General features: G+C 41.2%; 3 protein-coding genes across 3 annotated transcripts; 1 reads left to right on the forward strand and 2 right to left on the reverse strand.

Annotated features, from left to right (window-relative positions):
* Nucleotides 1-1,648: 1,648 nt before the first annotated feature.
* On the reverse strand, nucleotides 1,649-2,686 carry LOC134367761 (melanoma-associated antigen B10-like). Its single transcript, XM_063084471.1, has one exon. The coding sequence runs from the start codon at nucleotides 2,684-2,686 to the stop codon at nucleotides 1,649-1,651; it is 1,038 nt and encodes a 345-aa protein (XP_062940541.1).
* On the forward strand, nucleotides 2,685-6,937 carry LOC134367964 (grpE protein homolog 1, mitochondrial-like). The gene is made up of 4 exons (XM_063084606.1): nucleotides 2,685-2,750; nucleotides 3,913-4,126; nucleotides 4,567-4,643; nucleotides 6,281-6,937. Exons 1-4 carry the CDS (start codon nucleotides 2,685-2,687, stop codon nucleotides 6,935-6,937), a joined length of 1,014 nt encoding a protein of 337 aa, XP_062940676.1.
* A 5,113-nt stretch (nucleotides 6,938-12,050) lies between these two features.
* On the reverse strand, nucleotides 12,051-13,097 carry LOC134368715 (melanoma-associated antigen B10-like). The gene has a single exon (XM_063085122.1). It carries the CDS (start codon nucleotides 13,095-13,097, stop codon nucleotides 12,051-12,053), a length of 1,047 nt encoding a protein of 348 aa, XP_062941192.1.
* Nucleotides 13,098-25,072: the final 11,975 nt, after the last annotated feature.

The following is a 25,072-nucleotide window of genomic DNA, read 5'->3' on the forward strand; positions in this document are numbered from 1 at the left end:
TGTCCAGCCCCGAAAGAAATCCTCAAAGGAGTCCTGCATGTGGATCCAAAAAACAATAATCACTGCCATGAATTCACAAGTAAGAACAAAACACACTCGTAAAACACAAATGCAAATGAGAAAGATTAAAAAAGAAACTAAATCTTACAAACTCATAAAACCCCCACAGACATCGATGATCAATAATCAAAGAAGAAAGGAACAAATAATATGTTAGCATCTAAACAAAAAGCTATAAATTGCCAGGAATAAGACAATACTTCTCAATCGCAAAACTAAATGTCAATGTATTCAACTCCCCACTCAAAAGACACAGAACTGTGGTTAATAAATATCTTTTCTTTTTAAGTTACCCAGTCTCTGGTATTCTGAAATGAAACAAAGACAGTCTCTGTCTTTCCCAGACAAGAGCAAAGAGTGCCAGCAGAGTAGCTTCTGAGAATCCCATGTCAACATAGTATTACTCTTATTATTCTGACACTTATTAGAGATTATGTGCATAGAACACCTAGTTTGTGCACTGTATTCAACTGCCCTGGAGTGGGGGAAGCACAAGACACCTTTCATTCCTGCCCTAGGTGGAGATTTCTTTCTGGTTTATGAATGATCCCAAGCCAATTGCTATAAGTAGTTTTCCATTCCAGGCTTTTAGTCTTTCAAGTCTGGACACAACTTCTGAGAGCATGGCCACTGCTCACTACACTCAGATCCTCATCTGACCCACCACCCAACTTAATTTAAAATTGACTTGCACTGAAGAACTTGCAGTTTCCTAAGGCAAAAAACCCACTTGCCTCTTGGCATTTACACTTGATACTGTCATCTGGACATCCCCCCACCCACCCCTCACTTCCTCACTCTTTCTTTGGACTTGTTCTTTAGGTCACAGGCTGTAACTTACCATATTTCTTATATGAGGTACTTCAAAATGTTCGTGGAAAATAATAAAAGAAAATATGAATCTTTCCATGAACTTTTTGAAGTGCCCTCCAATAATATCTGCTCCTAGACTCTAAAATTCAATGAGCACAGGAAGATCTTGTTTATCCTGACATTACCAGTACTAGCATAGATCCTTCCAAAGAGCAGATGCTCAATTAATGTTTTAAGAATAAATGAGCCAATGTGCAAGAGGTCTAATTTCTAACAATGCAATTAATTACACATTCTCAAATGATCTAAGCATACCTAAATATATATCTTTTAACTTTAAACAACATCAGAGTAGAAGTGAATAGGGCATGCAATAATTAGCTATATTTTACATTTTTTCTGTTTCTTAACCCCAACTATTACGCTGCTGAGTTCTTTCATGTTTCCAAGGAAGTGCTTAAATTGCTGCCATGCTATCTTGTTTCAAAATACTAAATAAGATGGAGAGTATCCCAATAGTATTTACAAAATAAAAAATTGCTTATTCTTAAATCTTATATACAGAAAAAAATGTGCAATGTCATTCATAAACTTGGATTCTGAAGCTCGTTTAACCTTATATTAAAAAGAACAAAATCTTTTTTTAAAAGTACCCAAATTAACACATAAAACATGATCACAAACATATTATATTGTCAACAGCCCAACCCTGACTTTCCATTACATGGAATATGGACTTTCTGCAACCATAAAGTGAGGAATGTCTCAGACTTTACTAGAGCTGGGAGGAACTGCTGGGCATGACCGTGGAACGTCCACTGGCCATGGCACTCATGTTAGCCCTGGCTGTGAGTCTGGCTTGGGCTCTCTCTTCCTCATCTTTCAAAGCCTCTTCATAACAGGATGAAAAGTCACTGGGAACTGTATTATGGATCTTGGCCATAAACTCAAGAACTTTCATCTTGCTTGTTTCAGAGTGGGCTCTTGGACCCCACAGGAATTCATAGCGTGGAGGATCACTGCTGGGTACCTGTCGGTACTCCAGGTACTTTTCCTTCACCAGATCTTTGGTGATGAGTTTCCTGGGCTCTCCAAAGATGAAGTGCTTCTTCCCATCATATATTCTCATCATATTTAACACTTCCCAGACTTGCTCCTCAGCAGCGCAATTGCCCTTCATGAAGATCACGCCCAGGATAGTCATCAGCAGGCCTGTCTTGGGCAAACCTCTGTCATCACTCAGGCTTCCATCATAGCTCATATCCAGTTTGTTGATGAGGACATAGATGTGCCTATTGGGATCTGCTTCTTTGATGTCAAGGCCAAAGATCAGCTCCAAGTGCTCAGAAGCTCTCCTCAGAATCTCAGGAAAGTGCTTCTTATATATTTGGATTACATTTCTCATCATATCTGCCTTTGTGATGGGCTCTTTGATTTCATACTTATATAGCAGGTAACGTACCAACATAACTACTTTCTCATCTACAGGGCCTCTGTGGAAGTTTTCTGTGGCTTCTGGGTCTTGTGTGCATCTTGGCCTTTCCTCCACATGGTTGCTGACATTTTCATTAGAGCTTGTGTATGAAACAGCTGCAGCAGTAGTGGTAGATCGGGCTCTCCGAGGCCCTTGGGGATTTCTGGCTGTCCCAGCAAGTGAACTCTGGGGAATACCCTTGAAACGAGCAGAAGAAGAGTGTGCGTACTTGTCTTCCTCTGCTACAGTGGCCTGAGCACCCACCGGATCTTCAGTCTCTTCTCGTGCCTGACGGCGTCGTTCCTGGGCACGGACTTTACTCTTCTGACCTCGAGGCATGATGACTGTTCAAGTGCAGCAGCCAAAAGAGAAGGTGATCTGGTACAAGAGAAAGGATGTGATGGTATGTGCCCATTCAACACAACGATATCACTTTGGCTTTATTAATGGCAACCTCTGCAAGTTTTCCTGCATGCGCTAATTAAGGAACCCACAAGGCCCCTATTCTCTGATCTGCCTGTCTCCTGAGTAGCCTGTGAAATGACTAGAGTGTGTCTTAGATTACTACCTGCAAGATGTGCCTGGGGCTTACAGTGGGGGTGAAACAAGGCCTGGCATGTCCTGGCTTTGTGGAGGACCCTCTGTTCTTCGTAGGAGGTTTCTCTCTGGGGCAATCTTCTTGATTTCTGGCAGGTTCTGGGATCCCTCTGCTCTACCACTTCGTGGCTGAACCCTCATTTCAGTGGCCTCATCTCTCATCTATACTGGAGGAGAAACTGAAGAAGAACCTCATCTGACCACACCTGCCTGGAGACACCCAGGAAGACAGCAATGGAAAAGCACTGAGGAACTCTCTCTATCCTGGGGTAGGTAGGGGTCGCATTCTTCACTCATCTTGGTTTCTGGTAGGGCCTGGGACTCCATCCTCTGCTGACCTGAGATCTATTCCCTCAGAGCAAGGCCCTGACATCCCTGAGATCCCCCAGGAGGAAGTTACAGAGGCCTCAGCCTAACAAATCTACCCCACAGCCCATTTTGATCTGGAGTGGATGGTTCCCTCAGAAGTCAGGAGCCGCTCCTCTGCTCTTGTTGGGACCTGGAACTCCTCTTCTGGCCTGAGGCTGACACTCTGGTCAGGTGAGTTCTCACCGGGAGAATTAAGAGTGTGCTCCATCAGGGCATCCCTATCTAAGGCCTGTCAGCAATCTGACAGGGGCCTATATCTTTTGGGATGGAGGGCCCCTCAAACTTCACTCAAGTTCTTTACGTTTCCTTTTGGCAGGCCCTGGAAACAGTCCCTCTGATAACGTAAAGCCCTTCACATTTTTGAGAAGCCAGTAATGGAATTCACAATGTGTCACATCCAGCCACTTCCACCTGGGGACTCCCTGGGCTGAGAGCAGGGGCGGGACTCTCGAGGAAACCGCACTCTTTTGGGGTGGGTGGTTCCCATAAGTCTCACTCAGATCCTCACCTTTGCTTCTTTTAAGGTCTGGGACTCTTCCATCTGCTGGCCTGAGGCCGTAACTGCGGTCTAATGCTGTCCCTTCCTTTAATCTTCAAAGGGGGACTTCAGAGAGTGCTGTATCTGTGTTCTTTGTCGGAGGTCTGCCACAGCTCACCGCAGGAGTGGGGCTCTGCGTTACACGCCCTCTCACCTGGATAGTGAGGACCCTCGCACCTTGTCACAAAGGGTCCCACCTCACTTCCTGGCAGAGCCTCCTGACTTACCTAGCACCAATTATTCTCACTTCTCTGACGCCAGAGGTGGAACGCAGGGTATGTTACATCCGGCTACTCCCATAAGGAGCTTATCAGGCCTGAAAGCAGGAGCCTGAGTTCTGCGGGGCCCTTTGGATCTAAGGCGGATAGTTCCCTCAGGTGACTCAGGGACTTCACCTGCACTGCGGGAAGGCCTGGAATGCCGCCCTCTGCTGGTCTGATGCCAAAGGCAGGTGCAATGAGGTTACCTCCCTTCATCTCGGGAATTCAAAGGGCACTGCATCAAGCAAACCCCGTCCAGGGCCTGCCGGGGCTTACATGAGGTGTAGGGTTCTGCCAGCCAGCCTCTTTTCTGGCGTAGGGGGTGCCGTCATACTTCATTCAGGGACTTTACCTTAATTCCTGACAGGGTCTGGAACTCTTCTGGAACTTTCTCCTCCGCTGACCTGATGTCGATCTGCCGAGAACAATGCCTTCTCTTCTCTGAGAATTCACAGGGAAAAGTTGGGGAAGCCGATTCCAGCCACACCCCTATGGGCCTCCCAGGGCTGAGAGCATGAGTGTGCTCTTACGGGTGAGGGGGTGGCCTCTGTTTTGTGGTAGATTTGGACTTTGTCGCAACTCCTATAGGGGTCTTTCATTGACTCTTGGGAAGCCTGGGATTTCTCCTTCTCCTTATCTGAGTCAGCCAGCTTTAATCCAAGCCCTTCCTCCCAAACTAGCCCGCCTTACAATCCCCCATCCCAGTCTCCAGAGGGTGACGTGAGGAGCACCTGGGCTTACTATCCGGGCATGGATTTAGAAGAGCTAATGGCAGGGTAGGGCTCTCTATTGGGGTGGGCAATTCTTTCAGAACGTCCTCAGGGTCTTCACTTTTACTTCTCTTAAGGTCTCGGACCCCTTTTACTGTGAGAATGAGGATGACACCTGGTCCCAAATCCTCGCCACACAGTCAAAGGCGATATAAATTTCACTATAGATCATGTGATAACTCTGGGATTAGCTAGCACAGAATCTTTTCATCTTAATTTTCAATTCAACTAAGTCAGAGTTATAATAGTAACGAAGATAGGGATTTGGACTCCACAAATACCTGTCACCCCCAGTCAATTTAACAAGGAACTGCAACATCTACACTGGTTCTTCATCTACCCTGGAAATGTTTGCATTGAAGAACAACCTCCTCCTACAGTGTCTGGTGGCAACAGACACAGCCACAAAAAAGTCTGCCCTCTTTTCTGCAATGAAGTCAGGAACAATGGGAAGCAATCCGAGCTGGGGATATTATCTAGATCCTCTCTCAAGACATGTCCCCAACCAGCCCTTTTCTTGCAAAGTCAGTGATGTAATTAGCTTCAGGGAATTCCCCCTTCCATATCCCCCTCCTTGCAACTGCACCCTGCTTCCACTACTCCTCAGTACATCCATATCCACAGGGGAAGAAATATCTTTTCTTATCTGGCATCAAGGCAGCTCTCAGCCCTCACACACTGGCAAGCATGCACTGAACCACTAGAGCAGTGAAGAGATGTAGCTGTCCCAGAATCTATTAATCTCATCACTATGTGATGCAGAGGAGCTAGTTATACTCTGCCTGACAAGTGGGTGGGGTCATTAAGGGAGGGTGGGGTGCTAGGCATGCCTCTGTTCCATTCACTCAATACATCTGCCCTACGACTTCGTGCTCATAATGATGCTTCAGTGATTCCCAAAACTATTCACGGAAGTTGTCCAAGACACCACCAGTTTCCCTACCTGCTGTCCTTCTGGTCCCTTTTCTGTCCCATGCTGAACTCTGGATACAGATCTCTGACTACCATATTCCATTGGCTCTCTGCACTTGGTTTAGGTTGTGATCTCTCTCACGGATTCTGGAGACTGTTCTTTGTCCCAGTCCTCCTGATGTTCCTCACTAACTGTGATTTCCCTCTCTGGGCCCCTTTCTTGGCACCTGATTATTTTAACCAAATCTTTAATTCTCAGTGTAAAGAGAAATGTCTTTTTGACAAATCAGAATTCTAAAGCATGGGCCCACAGGTGCTTAAGATATTACTGCAGAAATTTTACTTCGTATAAGTGAGTGATTCTGTTCATTTTCTGTTCACCTTATTTAGAAAACAAGGAAATACAAATTAAAATAACAGTGAGACAATATGTCTTCAATCAAGTTTTACTAAAGTTTCAAAGGTTGATGAGGTTTGACGGCAGCAGGCAGCAGAAGTCACGGTGATCAAGCTGGTGCAGTGCAGTCTCCCGGCTTTGGTGTTGTCTCTCAGGCTGTCTCCTAAGTTCTTGTGCACGGCTACAAAACAAAAGAACAATGGCCAGAACTTGGAAGAGGGCTCGTGTCAAAATAAACAGAATGCAGATTCTCCCTCTACAGAGAAGATCCTCCTGGAAGAGAAGGTCAAGTTAGAAAAGCAGCTGAAAGTGACGATGGAAAAATATCAGCGAGCTTTGGCAGATACTGAGAACTTGCGGCAGAGGAGCCAACAATTGGTGGAGGAGGCAAAATTATCTGGCACTCAGGGCTTCTGCAAGGACTTGTTGGAGGTTGCAGACATTTTGGAGAAGGCAACACAGTGTGTTTCGAAAGAAGAGATTGAAGACTATAATCCTCACCTGAAGAACCTCTATGAGGGGCTCGTAATGACTCAAGTCCAGATTCAGAAGGTGTTCACAAAGCTTAGCTTACTCGAGGTGAACCCTGTTGGAGCCAAGTTTGACCCTTATGAACACGAGGCCTTATTCCACATGCCAGATGAGAGGAAGGAGCGAGGCACAGTGGCACTAGCTAGCAAGATGGGGTACAAGCTGCAGGAGTGCACCCTGAGACCTGCCCTGGTATGGGTGGTGAAGGAAGCGTAGCTGCCTCCTGCACAGATTTTTGTTTTTTTAAGTCACTTGCTATAACTCTTGAAAGGCTGCTTCATCTTTTCTCATCTAAGAATATGTTTGATCCTTTCCCCAACCTTGTTGGAAAGCTTAAGAACCTGGTAGATAAACTGGAAATTGAACCAGTTGCTCAGTTGTGTTAATGAACTCTAGTTTGGGAGTCTGAGTCTGTAACTGATTTTTAGTGCTGCATGTTTAATAGACCCACCTACTTACAGAAGAGAGTCAAGGGGACACTACAGGACTTCCAGAGTAGCATGAATAATAACTTGCTCAACTCTGGTGATGTCCAAGTATTTTAATAAAAAATCTTCAGGAAAAATAAATAAATAAAAATAATTATAAATAAATAAAAGGACGATAAAATAAAATGCCTAAGAGAGCTTAATTTATTCACATACGTTAATAGGTGAGACTATAAATTGGTACAACATTATTGAAGTAGAATAATATCAACAATATTTATGAAATTTTAATCATCAGATTCTTTCCACTTTAATTCAATTTGCACTTTTGTACATCTTTTCTGTAATAAAACAGAGAAATTTGTCCAAGAATTGATGTTCTGTGACATTGATATCAGTTCTATTAATCACAGAAGCAAATGGGAAGCAACTCGTGGGTCTATCAGGAGATTGGTTAAGTTAATTTTGGCACACACAAAATTTAGAATTCTAGATAGTACATAAAAGAGTGAAATAGATCTCTATGTGTTCTGGGAAAATTCTGATTTCATTTTATTCGGTGACAGAGGCAAGAGGCAGAACAATATTGATATCAACATATGTTAAAAACTCACAGTGTATTTTTCTAGCATGTGTGTAACAAAGAACTTAGAATAAATTTCAAAATACTATTATACAGATAAAGTATGTACAAGTATGAGACATAATGGGGAAAGCCTGAAACCTGGATGGCTTAACACATTAAAAATTTATTTCTTATGCAAAAAAAAAAAAAAAAAATGATGTGGATTTGCAGGGGCCCTCAGCTGTCAGGTGACTCAGAGATCCAGGGTGCTTCCATTATGTGGCTCCATAATTCAACACGGGCTCTCCATATTTGCTAATGAATGGAACAGAAAAGCATAGAAGTGGCAAACTAGCTCTTAAATGCTTTGATCTGAAGGGTAAAAGCATACTTCTGCTCCTATTTTACTGTTGAGGGTAGTCGCATGAACTATCCTAACTACATGTGGACTGGCAATGAAGTCACCATATGAACCAAGGATGGAGAGGAAGACACAAAGTAGATGAACACTTACAGTCTCTCCAATTAACTGTTACATTGTAGGTTCTTAATAACAAGCTACTATTATAATTTGCTATGATAAGAGCCCCCTTCATTCTTAAAGGAGTTTCTGAAAATACCAAATATCCTTGCTACTCAACATTTCCTAGTACCAATATGTCACGTGTTTTCAAATTCACGATCGCACAAATTTTCCAAACAATCCTGTAAATCTCAACAGGGATCGTTCACCCTTCTCCACTCAACAGTACCGTTCTGCACTGACCCTTTCAATAACCTCTAAATCTCAGTAGACTGACAGATTTCTTCTTTCTTTTGGTGCATGGTCTCTGCTACCCACCAGTTGATGAACATATGTGAGCACTTGTACAAGTTCACTTAGGCGCAGTGAAAAACCAGGATTTTTTCCTGGGGCAGATACAGACAAGTGTAGAGAGAGATGATGGTGAACTATATTTTCTTTTCTCATCAAAGCTGGCATGTCTCCCAGGGAGACATTTTCTACATCTGTGGTAGACTTAATCATTGCTCCACAGAGATTCCCATACCCTTATCCCTGATACCCATGACTATGTTATGTGACATGTTCAAAGGCGTTTTGCAAATGTAATCAAAATTATAGAACTGACCTTAAAAATAGGGAGATTATACTGGATTGTCTGTATGGGCCCAGTCTAATTACATGAATCATTACAAACAAAAAAATTTCTCCATCTGGAGACAGAAGAGAGATGCAGCGTAGAGAGAAGTTAGATTCCAAGCACGAGACCGTTTCCACGTACTGTTTGTGATTCAAGAAGTAGGGGCCCCAGGCAAAGACTAGAGAGAGGCCTCAAGGAACTATGGAAGCACCAGCTGACAGCCAGCAAGGAAACTCTTCCCACTCTTACAAATCTTCATAGAACTGGATTCTGAGAACAGCCTGAGTGAGTCTGGAATGAGATTTTACACAGTGCTTCCCAGTAAGAAGCCAGGCTTTGATGGTTTGATTTGGGCTTGTGAAAACCTGAACAGAACCAAGGCATAATTCTCCCGTACAGAAGTGCAAAATAATAAATGTGTGTTATTTTAAGTCCTAAATGCATGACAATTTGTTATGACAACATTGGAAACTATTATATCCTCCTAGAAAGACACCGGTGTTTTGCAGAATCCAGCTTCTGGAGATGGTTTCTACACAGCGATTTCCTCAGTTCTTCCTCATCTACCCCTTAAGAGGGAGGCTTTAATTTTTTACCATTTAGTTAAGTTCACTCATCAGTGTACTGATTCAGTGACAGCCTTAAGTAAGTCACGAAATTACGTTCTCTTTCTTTCTAACCGCACCTGCTTTCTAAAACCTCCTCTTTAACTTCAGGGTTATATTTCACAAACCAGTAGATTCTGTACCAAATATGACTCTACTCACAAGTACATTTGAAAAAATCTTTGCGAGTGTTGTTGAAGCACCCGGAGCAGAAGAGCAGACACCTAAACTTCACTGTCAAAATAAACAGTTACGTGGAAGGTACTATTGTCATCAGAGGGCCTCCATGGTGAAAGATGAGGTAGGGGATGTCTATAGGGAGTTGGAATGCTCTAAGTCAGGAAAAAGGAAGGAAGGTTATTCTGGACTTTCTTCGCCACAGCAAGCAGGGTGCAGTCTTCATGGAAGGAAGCAGGGAAGAGCTGAACAGCAGGTCAGGATGCAGATTTGGGCCTGTGGGCCCACTGGGGCACACTCAGCGGAAGAGCAATGTAATTCAGGAAGTGCTGGGTCTGTCCCATGTGCCGGCACCTGGGCAAACTCAGCTTTCAAAAAACCCTGATACTAGGACCAAGTGGACCCTAGCAAATGAGGCCCATAGGCAGTCCCCAAATATTTAGGTCTCATTTTCTCCTGCATTTATTACACCCGGAGTTAGTACACCGGCCCCAGGTTCCTACTTTCCATCGCCTAGAGGCATTCTGCAGTAGTGAGAAGAAAAATGAAGTAAGACACACACGGTTGTCTTAGGCAAGGAAGGGTGGGAACAATATGTGTTCTAAAAGAATTCAGACCAGGGTTCTAATTCTGACACTTGTGAGCTATGTGAAGTCAGGAAAATAGCTAATTTCTATGAGGCTCAGGGTCTTTGTGAAGTGAGCTTGATAAGCCCTAGCGTGCAGGATTCCAGGCATGAATGTAATGCATGAAAGCCCCTGACACAGTATCCGGAATCGGTTGCATTTTTAATACCTGGCAGTTATTACTATTATCATTTTGACACCAGACCCTACCGAAATCTGCTCTGTGATTTTTTTTTTTTTTTTTTTTGTAAACCAAGAAATGACAGAGAATTTGTATTCTGTGACACAGCACACAAATCAGTCATAACACTGCTTAGCAAGTGAAACTCAGATACTTACTATATGAGTTTTTGCAGTTATATTTTCACTGTGAGTGTGCGGGAGTACTCCCCAACTCGATATAACTTAAGGCTCCTAGAATTGGTGTCAAAGGGTTACTCCTCCATCCTTTCCAACTGTCCTTCCATACAAACCATGCCTATTTTCATTTATGTCACTTCCATTAAGAATCTAGCCCTTAATAGTTTGCCAATTATACTGAAGACAACTTAATAAAATGCCATTTTAATAGAGTGGGATCTGTATCTGCAAGGCCAGAGTGAGTATTGCCAGCAGAGTGCCTTCAGAGTATACCTACGTCAGGTTATATCACTCTTATTTCTCAGAATCTCACTGGGGCTGATGTGCATAAAACACATCATCCGTGCACTGCACTGGGAAAAGGACACTGAGGAAGGATACAGGACACCTTCCATTCCTGCCCTAGGAGATGGATTCTTTCTGGTTTTCTCCATGACACCAAAGTAACTACTAAAAGCAGTTCTCCATACTAGGCATTAGTCCAGGACACACCTTTTTGAGGATCTGGCCCCTGCTCACCCACCCCACAGCCTCATCTGACCCATAACCCACACTAACTTAAAATGAACCCATTTTAAGGACTTGCTGTTTCCTGAGGTTCCAAATTCACCTGCCTCAGGGCATTTGCATTTGACTGCTGTCAATTGCATCCTCCTACCTTAATTTGACTTCTCCTTTATGTTTTAGGGTATATCTCACCATCTTCTTTACATGACAGCTGCTCTTAGACTTTAAAATTCAGTGGGCATAGGTGGGCTTTGTTTATCCTTAGGCTCCCTAAATTAGCACAGAACCTTTCAAAGGGAAGATGCCCAAATAATGTTTGAGAAATAAATAATGAGACAGCATGCAAGAGGTCTAATTTATTATGACGTAGATGTAATTTTTCCTATATTTTGAATATGGTAACCATATACATGAATATATCTCCTACTTATACCGAACAGACTACAAATGACAAGGAAACACAAGAATTTATAATCCTTTACTTTTTTCACACTATTTCTTGATCCCAACTAATTTGCTGTTGTGTCTTTTCACATTTCCAAGGAAATGCCTAACCCACTACTATGTTATCTTGTTTGAGATCACTAAATAAGATGGTAAATTTCACACCTGTTTCTACAAAATAGTAAAACTCTTATTCTTAAAACTCATAGACATCAATAAATGTATGACTTATCACTCATAAATGTGGATTCAAAACCTACTCAAATAAATAAATAAATAGATAAATAAATAAATAATCCTACTCAAGCTTTCTATTAAGAGGAACATTTAAACTAATATCCAAGTTACCACATAGAACAAGAACACACACGTTACACACTGTGTTCCTGCCAGTTTGTACGCCTCACCGGAACCTCCACCAATGAGAACATTAGCTGTCCTCTTCAACAACACAGTCAAGAATTTTCCTCAGCCTTCACTTGGGGCAGGAAAAGCTGCTGGAAACGGCCCTCGAACGAGCACTGGCCATGGCAGCAGTACGAGCCCTAGATGCAACTCTGGCTCGGGCTCGCTCCTCTTCATCTCTCAGAGCCTCTGCATACAAGGATGGGAAGGCACTAGGGACGGTCTGATGGATCTTGGCGAAAAACTCAAGAACTTTCATCTTGCTGGTTTCGGCATAGGCTCTTGGACCCCACAGGAATTCATAGCTTGGAGGATCACTGTTGGGTGCCTGACGATATTCTAGGTACTTTTCTTTTACCATATCTTCGGTGAAAAGCTTCCTGGGTTCCCCATAGATGACATGCTTCTCCCCATCGTATATTCCCATCACATTTAGCACTTCCCAGATTTGCTCTTCAGTGGCACAATTGCCCTTCGAGAAGATCACAGACAGCACAATCATCAGGAGGCCAGTCTTGGCCATGCCTGTGTTGTCATGCACTCTTCCATCACAGCTTCTTTCCAATTTGTTGACAAGGACGTAGAGGCTCCTGTTGGGATCGACTTCTTTCAGGTCAAGGCCAAAGATCAGCTCCAGGTTCCTAGAGGCTCTGCTCAGGATCTTAGGGAAGTGGTTCTTATCCGTTTGGATCACATTTCTCAGCATGTCTGCCTTTGTAATGGGCTCTTTCTTTTGATACTTGTACAGCAGATAACGGACCAGCATTATAGCCTTATTTTCTACAGGGTCTCGTTGCCTGTGCTCCGTGGAAGCCTGGGCCTGTGAGGCATTTGGCTTTTCCTCAACTTGGTTGGTGGCGCCTTCATGAGATCTTGTGGAGGAAGCAGCTGCTGCAGCAGCAGTGCTGGATGGGGCTTTCCCTGGCTCTTGCTGATCACTGGGTGTTCCAGCAGCAGATGAACTCTGGGAATCTTCTTTGAAATGTGGAGAAGAGGAAGAGACGGACTTTTCTTTCTCCGCTACAGTGGCTTGAGCACTCTTCACACCCTCGGGTTCTTCTCGAGCCTGGCGGCGTTTCTCACGGGCACGGAGCTTACTCTTCTGACCCCGAGGCATGATGACTGTGGTCAGAGACAGCAGGCAGGAGTGTGGGACAGAGGGCAGATGATTCAGTGACCTGTAGGAAAGAAGATGAGATGGTGTGATCCTCCTCAGCAGGGCAACACCACCTTGGTTTTATCAAGGGCTGCCTCTGCCGGTTTCTTGGAGGGCATTACTCAACGAACCCACAACCCTCCATTTCACTGATGAGTCTATCCCGTGAGGACCCTGTGGAAGTAAGTAGAGTGTATGTTAGGCTGCAGCTGTCCCATGGTGCCTGCATCTTAATGCGGCTGACAGAGTCTGGCAGGTCCATACCCTGTGGAGCTTCCTCTGCTGTGGCGTAGGAAATGTTTCTCTCAATTCACAGTCAGGGTCATCACCTTGACTTCTGGCGTGACCTGTGATTTCTCTACTTAAGTGTTTTGACCCTGACTCCCTCATTCCAGAGCTCTCATCTCCCTGATGCCCTGGACTGGGAATAGAGGGAGAATCTCATCTGACCACATCTGCCCAAGGACACCCTGGGATGGCAGCAATGGCAGAGCTCTGTGATGTCCTTTCTAGGATCTGTAATTAGACTTCTTGGTCCTCACTCAGAATCCTCACATTTTCTTCTTGTAGGGCCTGATTCCCCTCCCTCTGCTGGCCTCAGACTTATTCCCTCAAAGCAAGGCCTTCACATCCCTGATTCTCCTGAAGAGGATATTAGGGAGGTCTAAGACCTATCTTCCTCAGGGACCCCATCAGGAATGACACAGTATGTAAGGCTCTGTGAAACCCCCTCTGTTCTCCTGAGTATTATGCACTCAGAAGGACACAATTGCCCAGGGTTTCCTAAGGCTAACCACAGACGTAGACCCTGCCTCCCTCAGTCTACACTTTGACTTGCCAAAGGGCCTGAGTAACCTCCTCTTAATGACCTACCACCACCCTGTCTGACCTAGGCTCTCCTCCCCCTGTGGTCACTAAGGACAAAGTGAAGATACCTTAGCCTCACCGTTCTGCAGAAGAGCTACCAGGGCTCATAGTAGTGTTGGCACTCTGTGGGGATCCTTTTGCCCTGGGGTAGAAAGTCCCCTCAGTCCTTGCTCGAGGTTCTGAACTTATCTCTAACGTTCACGGAAGAAGATTCCCTCTGCTGAACTGAGTCATCTAGCCTTAGAACAAGGCTCTTATGCATCCTCCCCCCACCTCTGCGAGAAGGTGAAAAAAAAGATTCACCCGCAGCCTTACAGCCATGCCAGGGGCCTCCTGGGCTGACAGCAGGGGCGGGGCTCTGTAAGGCCTGCACTGTTCTGGGGAGGCTGTTTTTTGCACAATTCAAATAGGTACATTTCATTGAGGCATGGCAGAGCCTGAGACTCCTTTCTCTGTTGGCCCGAGGCGAAAACCCTGGTGAGACACCTTCATCTCCATAAGCTGCTAAAGGTTGGAAGATGGGTGTGTCATTTCCACCAAGTGCAAAGCTCTGCAGGGACCTCTCTGTTATGGGGAGGGGGAATTCCACTGAACTCATACAGGGCCCTTCATTGGCCTTTGGCAGGTCCTGGGACCCTCCCTCTGCTGGCTTGATGCCAAAACCCAAGTCCAGTGCTGTCCCTTCCTTGATTCCCCACAAGGGTAATTCTGAGGGCGATATCTCGGCCCATCCCTTCCAGGGACCTTCTGAGGCTGACGGGAGGGGTGGGACTGGAGGACCTTCTCTCTTTGGGGGTAGGGGGTGCCTTAAACCTTACTCGACGTCTTCCCCTTACCTTTTGGCAGAGCCTGGACGTCTCCCTCTGCTGACCAGACGCCAAGTGTCTCACGGCAAGGTCTCGCGTCCCACAGACTCCAGAGGCGGAAGTCAGTGTGTGCCTCTTCCGGTCACGCCTGCGTGGGGCCTCCCAGGGTTGACGGCAGGGGCGGCGCACTACGTACGGAGCGCGGGGTTCTGTGGTGCCCCCTGTATTGGGGAGTGGGTGGTTCCGTAAGTCCTGTCCTCAGAGGTAGATCCCCAGTTTGACTTCTGGCTTCACTGATTGAAGGATCCTTGCGGAAATTCCACCTCCCTATAAGTTCTGGACAGTTTCTCAACTTAAACCCTTACCCATAGTAAGTTTGCTTCCCAGGCATGACGTGAGGTGGACAGGCTGCGGCACCAGGTAGGGGCATAGAACAGGTTCTGAACCATCCGAGAAAGTGCACAGTGACCATGGGGTCCCTTCACTAGCCGAATGTAGACATCTGGGAACTTTCTGTTCTCAAAGGTTTAACTTCTACAGAGAAGACGCACATATGCAGAGAATTTTGTGAGACCAAGGTCTTTTCACTTTGTCCAGCGTTCCACTGTACTGTGTAGTGAAATTTATTTTATTTTAGACTTCATTCATAGTAATAAATATGTTATATCCATGTTCTAATATTACTGCTTTGCGCATCAAGGCTCTTGGTTTTATAGTAGCGATCCATACATCATCTCTCAGAAGTCACTTATTCATTTGAATAACCCGTGGACTTTTCCTTCTGATTTTCTAAAATGATGGTTATATTTTCAGCCACAAATTTCTAGTTCTTCTTAATATTCCTAACTTTTATTTGTTTTTATATTCTTGTCCTCTGGCTATGTGCATAGCACACTGCTTCGTCTTGCTGCTTACTTTAATGGTAATGCTCCCATCATTTTACATTTCACGTTTAAGTTTGTTTTCTATAGATTTTAGGAAATGGAAATTCCTCTGTAATGTTAGTTTGCTAAATGTTACTAATCATGCATTTATGTTGAATTTTTTCAAAAGCTTTTTCGCCACCTCAGTACATGATCAAAAGCCTTTTTTTTTTCTAATCTTTTTTGTTTGTTTGTTTGTTTTTTTGTTTTTTTATTTTATTATTATTTTTTTTTAAATTTTATTTTGTCGATATACATTGTGGCTGATTATTGCTCCCCATCACCAAAACCTCCCTCCCTCCTCCCTTCCCCCCTCCCCCCAACAATGTCCTTTCTGTTTGCTTGTTGTATCAACTTCAAATAATTGTGGTTGTTATATCTTCTTCCCCCCCCCCCCCGGTTTTTGTGTGTGTGTGAATTTATATATTAAGTTTTAGCTCCCACCAATAAGTGAGAACATGTGGTATTTCTCTTTCTGTGCCTGACTTGTTTCACTTAATATAATTCTCTCAAGGTCCATCCATGTTGTTGCAAATGGCAGTATTTCATTCGTTTTTAAAGCTGAGTAGTATTCCATTGTGTAGATATACCACATTTTCCGTATCCACTCATCTGATGATGGGCATATGGGCTGGTTCCAACTCTTGGCTATTGTAAAGAGTGCTGCGATTAACATTGGGAAACAGGTATACCTTCGACTTGATGATTTCCATTCCTCTGGGTATATTCTCAATGGTGGGATAGCTGGGTCGTATGGTAGATCTATCTGCAATTGTTTGAGGAACCTCCATACCATTTTCCATAGAGGCTGCACCATTTTGCAGTCCCACCAACAATGTATCAGAGTTCCTTTTTCTCCACAGCCTCGCCAGCATTTATCGTTCATAGTCTTTTGGATTTTAGCCATCCTAACTGGGGTTAGATGGTATCTCAATGTGGTTTTGATTTGCATTTCCCGGATGCTGAGTGATGTTGAGCATTTTTTCATATGTCTGTTGGCCATTTGTATATCTTCCTTAGAGAAATGCCTACTTAGCTCTTTTGCCCATTTTTTAATTGTGTTGCTTGTTTTCTTCTTGTAAAGTTGTTTGAGTTCCTTATATATTCTGGATATTAATCCTTTGTCAGATGTATATGATGTATTTTCTAATCTTTTGACGTAATATTTTAGGCAGCTTTTTCCCTGATGTAATATCATCTTTCCATTTCTTACATACAGACTTTTTTGTTTTTTCCTTCATTTAATTCACTGCTATATGGAACCTGCTATGTATTTATTTAGTCTCTTTGCCTCTGTTTGGATGGGCTTGGCTCAAATGTAATTTTCTTAGCTGAGATTGTCCTCAGCTGGTTTTCTTACTGAAGAGAACTAGCCTGGGAAAATGAATTGACAATCTTTTCATCATTTTGTATGCTTTGGATGTGGTTCCATAAGATGGTGGTCAGTTTTTGGTGATTATTTTGTCTACCTGGCCCCCATCTTCCTGATCCTGAAACATTTGAAGGTGGCTGGAACTTTAACCACAGTTTTGCTTTTTATTCCTCAATTACAATTTTCTCTTCATGTTTGAACCAATTAGGTCATTCATATTTTTTTCTAAATAATGGGCTAATTTCATTTGCTATTTTACGTTTAATGATCGTGTATATATTCTTTTCAACATATTCAACAGTACAGGGAACATATCACTTCAAAGCTGACCCCTTTTCCATTGATCTATATGGTTTTTCTTATGACAGTACTGCACAGTTTGGGTTATTATAGATTTATAGTAAGTTTTGAAATCAAGAAAGTTGAGTCTTCCAACTTTGTCTATTTTTTTTCATTACTGCTTTAAGTATTCAGGCACCCTTGAATTTCTTTTATTTTAATTGGTTATGAATATTCATGAGATACAAGGGTGATTTTCCCCCCTCGTGCCTTAGATGTGAAGGCAAGATCCATACTGGCAACAGGGCCATTACCCCAAATAGCGATTGTACCCTGTGTCCCCCACCCAATTATCCAAAACCTCCCTCCTCCTACACCTTTCCCCCACTCCACTTTGAATTCCTAGGTGTGTTCTCTCCCTCTGCAAGTCCAACACAGCATTGTGGTCTTTCTTTCCTTCCTTCTCTCTCTCTTAGCTCCTACTTATGAGTGACTACATGCAGCATTTATCCCTCTGTGTTTTGCTTATTTCACTCAACATAAGTTTCTCCAAGCTCATCCATGTTTTTGCAAATGGGAGAATTTCATTTTTTGTGTGTGTCAGAGTAGTATTCCATGGTGCATATATACTACAGTTTCCTTATTCAATCATCCATCGATGGACATTTAGGTTGGTTCCATATCTTGCATATTGTAAACAGAGCTGTGATGAACATGGGAGTGTAGGTATCCCTTCAACATGATGACTTCCGTTCCTCTGGGTGTATACCCAAAAGTGGGATTGCTGGATCTTATGGAAGATCTATCTGTAGTTGTTTGAGAAACCTCCATACTGTTTTCCATAGTAGTTGTACTAATTTTCAGTCCCACCAACAGTGCAGGAGCATTCCCTTCTTTCCAGACCCTTGCCAGCATTTGTTATTCACTTTCTTTTTGATTATAGCCAGTCTAACTGGGGTGAGATGATATCTCCATGTGGTTTGAATTTGCAATTCCCTGATGACTAGTGATGCTGAGCATTTTTTCATGGACCTGTTGGCCATTTGTATGTCTTCCTTTGAAAAATGTCTATTCAGCTCCATTGCCCATTTTTTAATTGAGTTATTGTGAAATTGCTTGGGTTCCTTTTATATTATGGATATTAGTCCCTTGTCAGATGCATAGTTAGCAAAAATTTTCTCCCACTCTCTACATTGGCGTTTCACTCTGTTGCTTGTTTCTTTTGCTGTGCAGAAGCTTCTTAGTTTGCTATAGTCCCATTTCTTTATTTTTTCTTTTGTTGCATGTGCTTTAGGGCTCATGTTCATAAAGTCTGTGCCCAGACTTAGTTCCTGAAGTAATTTTACAGTTTCAGGTCTTATACTTAAGTCTTTAATCTATTTTGAGTTTATTTTAGTATATGGTGAAAAGTACATATGTAGTTTCATTCTTATAAAGGGCATCCAGATTGGAAAAGATGAAGTCAAACTGTCCCTATTTGCAGATGACCTGATACTATATATAGAAAAACCTAAAGACTCTATCAAAAAGCTCCTAAGGCTGGATCATAATTTCAGTAACTTTGCAGGATGCAAAATAAATGCCCGCAAATCAGTTGCATTTATACACTCAATTAATCAACCAGCAGAAAGAAAAATAAAGGAATCCAATTTACAATAGCCCCACAAAAAATAAAATACCTGAGGATCAATTTAACCAAGGAGGTGAAAGACCTCTGCAATGAGAACTACAAACCACTATGGAAAGAAATTAAAGAAAATGCGAAAAGATCAAAGGTATTCCATGCTCTTGGATTAAAAGAATTAGCATTGTGAAAATGTCTGTACTACTCAAAGATTCAATACAATCCCCATTAAAATACCAATGACATTCTTCACAGAAATGGAAAAAACAATCTTAACATTCATATGGAACAATGAAAGACCCCAAATACGCAAAGCAATCTTAAAGAAAGAAAGAAAGAAAGAAAGAAAGAAAGAAAGAAAGAAAGAAAGAAAGAAAGAAAGAAAGAAAGAAAGCAAGCTGGAGGCATAATGCTGCTTGACTTCAAAGCTATTTGCTACAAAGCTGTAGTAACCAGAACAGCATGGTACTGGCATAAAAATAGACACACAGACCAGTAGAGCAGAATTGAGGACCCAGAAATCACCCCTCAGGCTTACAGCTGTCTGATATTGGACAAAGACAACTGAAATCTACATTGGGGAAAAGGCTGCCTCTTCAATAAGTGGTGCTGGGAAAATTGTATATCCATACACAGAAGTTTTCTTGAATTTCTATATGAATTACAGTCACAGCTTGTTGATTTCTACAAAAACTCAATTGGAATTATATAGGGATTACATATAATCTGGTGATCAATTCAAGGAATGCTGTCATCTTAAAAATATTAAGCCTTTTGATCCAAGAATATGGAATGTCTATCCACTAATTTAGATCTCCTTTAGTTTCTTTCAATAATGTTTTGTTGTTTTCAGTACACAAGTCCTGTACTTCTTTTGTTAAAATTATTTCTAAGTATTTTATAATTTTTGATGCTGTAGTAAATGAAACAGATTTCTTAATTTCATGTTCGGAATGTTCATTGCTAGTGTGTAGAAATGCAATTGATTTTTGTATATTGTTCTTTTATCTTCCAACTTTCCTGAACTTGTTAATTAGTTCTAATAGTTTTTCCATGGACTTGTTAGGCTTTTTTATATACAAGATTATGTTCTCTGCAAATAGAAATAGTTTTACTTTTTCCTTCCCAATATGGACATATTTTATGTCTTTTTCTTGCCTAATTGCCTGCACCACTCCCTTTTAAATGTACTAAACAAGATTAGGCGTAGATGTTTTTAGACACTTCCAGGAATTGACAAACTCTGTCATCCTTTCACTTAAACAGAATTATTTCCAAATATTATCAGTGCCTTCTGGACTCAATGCTCTTGTGTTCACACTGTGCCTTTCCTTTTAAACACCCTCTGATTTAAAGAGGTTTTAGAAACAGTAGAACTTACAGTCTGTTTTCTGTCCATAAACCACTCATGTGACTTATTCCAAAAAGGGCCATGCCTCCTTCAGGGTAGAAAATGTATAACAACAAATGTAGCATCCCTTAAAAAGTGCTTATCATGATATGGCATCAGCCAGTGTTTTACTTAAGAATTTAAAGTCAGGGCTTCCATTTTGACTAGTACAGATATTTTTTTAGGAACCATGATAGTGGTCACTAAATCCCACGTGATTTATGCAGCACATAAGATGATGTATTAGTGCATTTATGTTGCTCATAACAGAATACCTGAAACTGGGTAATTTATAAAGAAATAGAATTTATTTCTTACAGTTTTGGAGGCTGGGATGTCCAAAGTCCATGGAACATATCTGGTGAGGGCCTTCTTCTACAGCAATGCAGAATCATAGGGCAGGAATGGCTGAGCAAGAGAGTTAACCTGTTCACTTACTCTCCTTATAAAGCCATCAGAACCACACCCATTACCATCCATTAAACCATCAGCTTATTACTCAATAAATGGATCAATCCATTCACTAGAGCATAATCCTGAGGTTTAATCACCTCTCCAAGGTCCCACCTTTCAATTACCTTAATAGGATTTCACACCCCCAGCAGTATTACAGTGGGGATTAATACATGAAGCTTTGGAGGACGCATTTCAAACCATAGCAATTGTAGCTAATGATGAAGAAAAATCGTTGGATATCTACATTACATCAGGTAAATCATCCTTCGGACTTTAATTTCCTCATTAAAAAAATGGTGCTATAATAGGGTTCTTAAAGGGTTGTAATAGAGAATAAGTAATAAAATGCATGCATAGTGCTCAGCATAGAATTTGGTACATAATAAGCATATACTTAACTTTAATAGTAATAATATTGTCATTATTTATATTACTAATATTAATATTACTGTATCATTTAACCTCCACAACGAACTTTTCTGCTGCCAGCTTGTGTCAGTCAGGGTCAAGTCAGGTAAACAAGTATTTCAGTAGAGGTAATTTAATACAGGGAACTAAGTACAGAGGTATTGGAGAGGCTGACAGGTAGGCAAAGTGAAGACACCCAGAGAATAAAAAGCCACGGGAAGCTCCTATCAACCCTAGGGCTGGAGAAATAAAAAGAAAAAATTATTTTAGTTGATCTCAAAAGGGGGGGTGGGTAACCAAGGGATAGCTTGGAATTTTGGGATAGGTGATATCTGAGAAGCTTCTCAAGCAAGAACTGAAAACCTAGAGGAGAGGGTTACCAGGGAGGATAGAGCTCAGGTGGAGCCAGAACAAGAAAAAGAAAATGCTCAGCAGAAGCTTAAACAACAGAAGACAGGCAGACTTTACTGGAGCTTCCACTCTAAGCAGAGAACAAGGAAAGCAATATCCTGGTTTCTCCCCTGCTCCTGTCCTCCAATGTCCTATCAGTGCTACCCATCGTCTAAAGCTAACCAGAAACAAGGTTGCCTAGGAAATGTAGTATGCAGGTGTCACACCCCTGAGAAACAGAGCAAAGGGCCCAGAATGGAGCTGAGAGCAAACATGCAGATGTCTGGCATGGAAGTTAAGTTTAAAACTCTTTTCTGAAATCACTGTAGAGTGAGGATTCAGCTCGTTAATGCTCTATTTGTATCATAATATGCAATCTCTCTAGAACCTTAAGATTCTAATTAATTTAGCAATTTAGGTAGGACTCTGCTTTCTTTTTAATGTAGGCTCAGATTGTTTTACTAGTACTAAAATCATGCAAATCATACAATAATCTGATTATTTCGGTTCTTGCTTAAAAGGGCCTATTATACATATCACAATAGACAAAGTGAGAAAGAGAGAGAGAGACAGAGAGGAGCCTCAATTATCATGTAGCTCATCAGTCGACTTGGTTTGTAATATATTGCCCTGTATAAGGATTCAGTTTTGTCTTTATTAATTTACTGAACACATGAATAATTCCCCCTTTTCTTCATACCCTACTTTGACTTTTCTCCTCTTGCCTTAGGTAACCATTTAAATAGTATCTTTACATATGTTCTTGCAAAATGTGTATTATTTTGTGTGTATACATTTTTATTTTTTTAATTTATAACAGACTTATTGAGGTATAATTAATATTTAAATATAATAAATAATGTGTACAATTTGATGAGTTTGTATATATGCATACAAATTTTCCCTGTGTCCCTTTGTTTCTCGGAGGGATGGGGGTGAGAAAGAACACTTAACATGAGATCTACCCTCTTAATATAATTGGAAGTACACAATACCATATTGCTAACTGTGGGCACTACGTTGTAAATCAGTTCTCTAGAGCTTATTCATCTAGCATAACTGAAACTTTATACCCATTGAACAGCAATACCCCATTTACTCCACTTCCAGCCTTAAGCAACCACTACTGTATCCTCTGCTTCTAAGAGTTTGACTATTTTAGATACCTCACATAATTGGAATAAAGTAGTGTTTGTCTTCTGTGACTGGCTTATTTCACATAGCATGATGTCTTCCAGTTTCATCCATGTTGTGAAAAATGGCAGGATTTCCATCTTTTTTTAAGGCTGAATTATATTCCATTGCATGTATATACCACATTTTCTTTAACCATTCATCTATCAATAGACATTTAGGTGCTATTGTGAATAATGCTACAGTGAATATGGTAGTGCAGATACCTCTTTTATAACCTCATTTTAATTCTTTTGAACATATACCCAGAAGTAGGATTTCTTGATCACATGGTAGTTCTATTTTCAGGTTTTTGAGGATCCTCCATACTGTTTTCCATAGCCGCTGCACCATTTTACATTCCCAAAAATAGTGTACAAATGCTCTAATTTCTCCATACCCTTGCCAACACTTGTTACCTTGCTTTTCGTTTTTGTTTTTGGTGATAGCCTTAACAAGTGTGAGGTGATATCTCATTGTAACTTTGTTTTGCATTTCCCTGATGATTAATAATGTTGAGCATCTTTTATATACCTGGTGGTCATGTGTATGTCTTCTTTGGAGGAGTGTCAGTTCAACTTCTTCATCCATTCTTTAATTAGATTATTTTTATTATTATTATTATTTGCTGTTGACTTGTAGGAGTTCCTTATGTATTTGGATATTAACCTTTTATCAGTCATATGGTATGCAGACATTTTATACTATTTCATAGCTAACATCATACTAAATAGTGAAAAGCTGAAAGCTTTTCCTCTAATATCAGGAACAAGAAAAGGATGCCCATTCTGACCACTACTCTTCAACATAATACTGGAAGTTCTAGCCAGAGCAGTTATACATATATACGCATACGCATACAACAACAACAACAATAAAAGTAACTCAGATTGGAAAGAAGTAAAATAGTCTCTGTACATGACACGATACTATGTGTAGAAAACCCTAAAAACTTGGTAAAATAGACTAATCAGTAAACTTGCAGGAAGCAAAATCAACTTACAAAAATCAGTTGCATTTCTATACGTTAACAAAAAAACACTAGAAAATTAAGAAAACAATCCTATTTTAAAAAACATCAAAAAGAGTAAAATACTTACGAATGAACTTAACCATGTTGGAGAAAGACTTGTATAGTGAAAACTACAAAACCCTGATGAAATAAATTAAAGAAGACACACATAAACAAAAAGATATCCCATGTTTATGGATTGGAGGATTTAATATTGTTAAAATGTTCATATTACCCAAAGTGATCTACAGATTCAATGTGTGCATATATGTTTAAGGCATGTGAAAAATAGTATGTTTTAATTTTCATTGTGTTTATTCATTTTTATTGCTAATCTCCATCGATGCTTCTAAGATCTACACGTGTTGCACTTTGTACAATTAATCCCTTGCTTCTGGTGTTTTTTAAATTATTTTATTTATTTATTGTTGGCTGGCTGTTAGAAGGATCAAATCCCAAACCTTGATGTTATGAGCACTGGTCTAACCAGCTGAGCTAATTGGCCAGCCCTGCTCATAGTATTCCAAGTTGTGCATTCACCACATTTTACCTGACCACTCCCCTGGGAATAGACATGCGGTCTGCCTCCATCTTCCAGGCATACTATCAACACTGCAGTAAACATCCTTGTGCATGTACCCTGATGTAAAAATTTCTCTGGTATTAAACACAGGCTCAGAATTGCTAAAGCTTAGGTACAAACTTAATTTTACTAAGTGCTGTAGGTCACTCTTCTGATCTACACTACTGCTTTATAGTTCCAAAGCAATGATGAAGATGTCTGTGTTTCCAAATCTCTGAACATACTTGGCACAATGTAGCTTTCTAATTATTGCCAGACTAATAGATGTAGAGTGATCTCATTTTCTTTCAGTATCTACTTCTCTAATTAACAATAATTTGGAGAATCTCATTACATACTTGTTATCTTTTGGGGTTTCTTTTCAGTAAATTGTTTGTTTATATCTTTTTGTTCATTTTTTTGTAATTGGAGTTATCTTTTTTTATTTGCAGATCATTTTATATAAAGATAAAATACTTTATTTCATGTATTAAAAATACATTTTTCCATTTTTTCAACTATGACTTAAATCTGTCTGTTGTTCTTTGTTAAAAAGAAATTTTTAATTTTTATATAATCAAATTCGTAAAACTTTTGCCTTATGATTAGTATTTTTGAAGTTTTAAGAAGTCTTTCCTTGCCTATGAATCCTTGCCTTGTACATTTTCTTCTAT

Source organism: Cynocephalus volans, chromosome X, assembly GCF_027409185.1.
Source record: "Cynocephalus volans isolate mCynVol1 chromosome X, mCynVol1.pri, whole genome shotgun sequence".
Taxonomy (NCBI): Eukaryota; Metazoa; Chordata; class Mammalia; order Dermoptera; family Cynocephalidae; genus Cynocephalus; species Cynocephalus volans.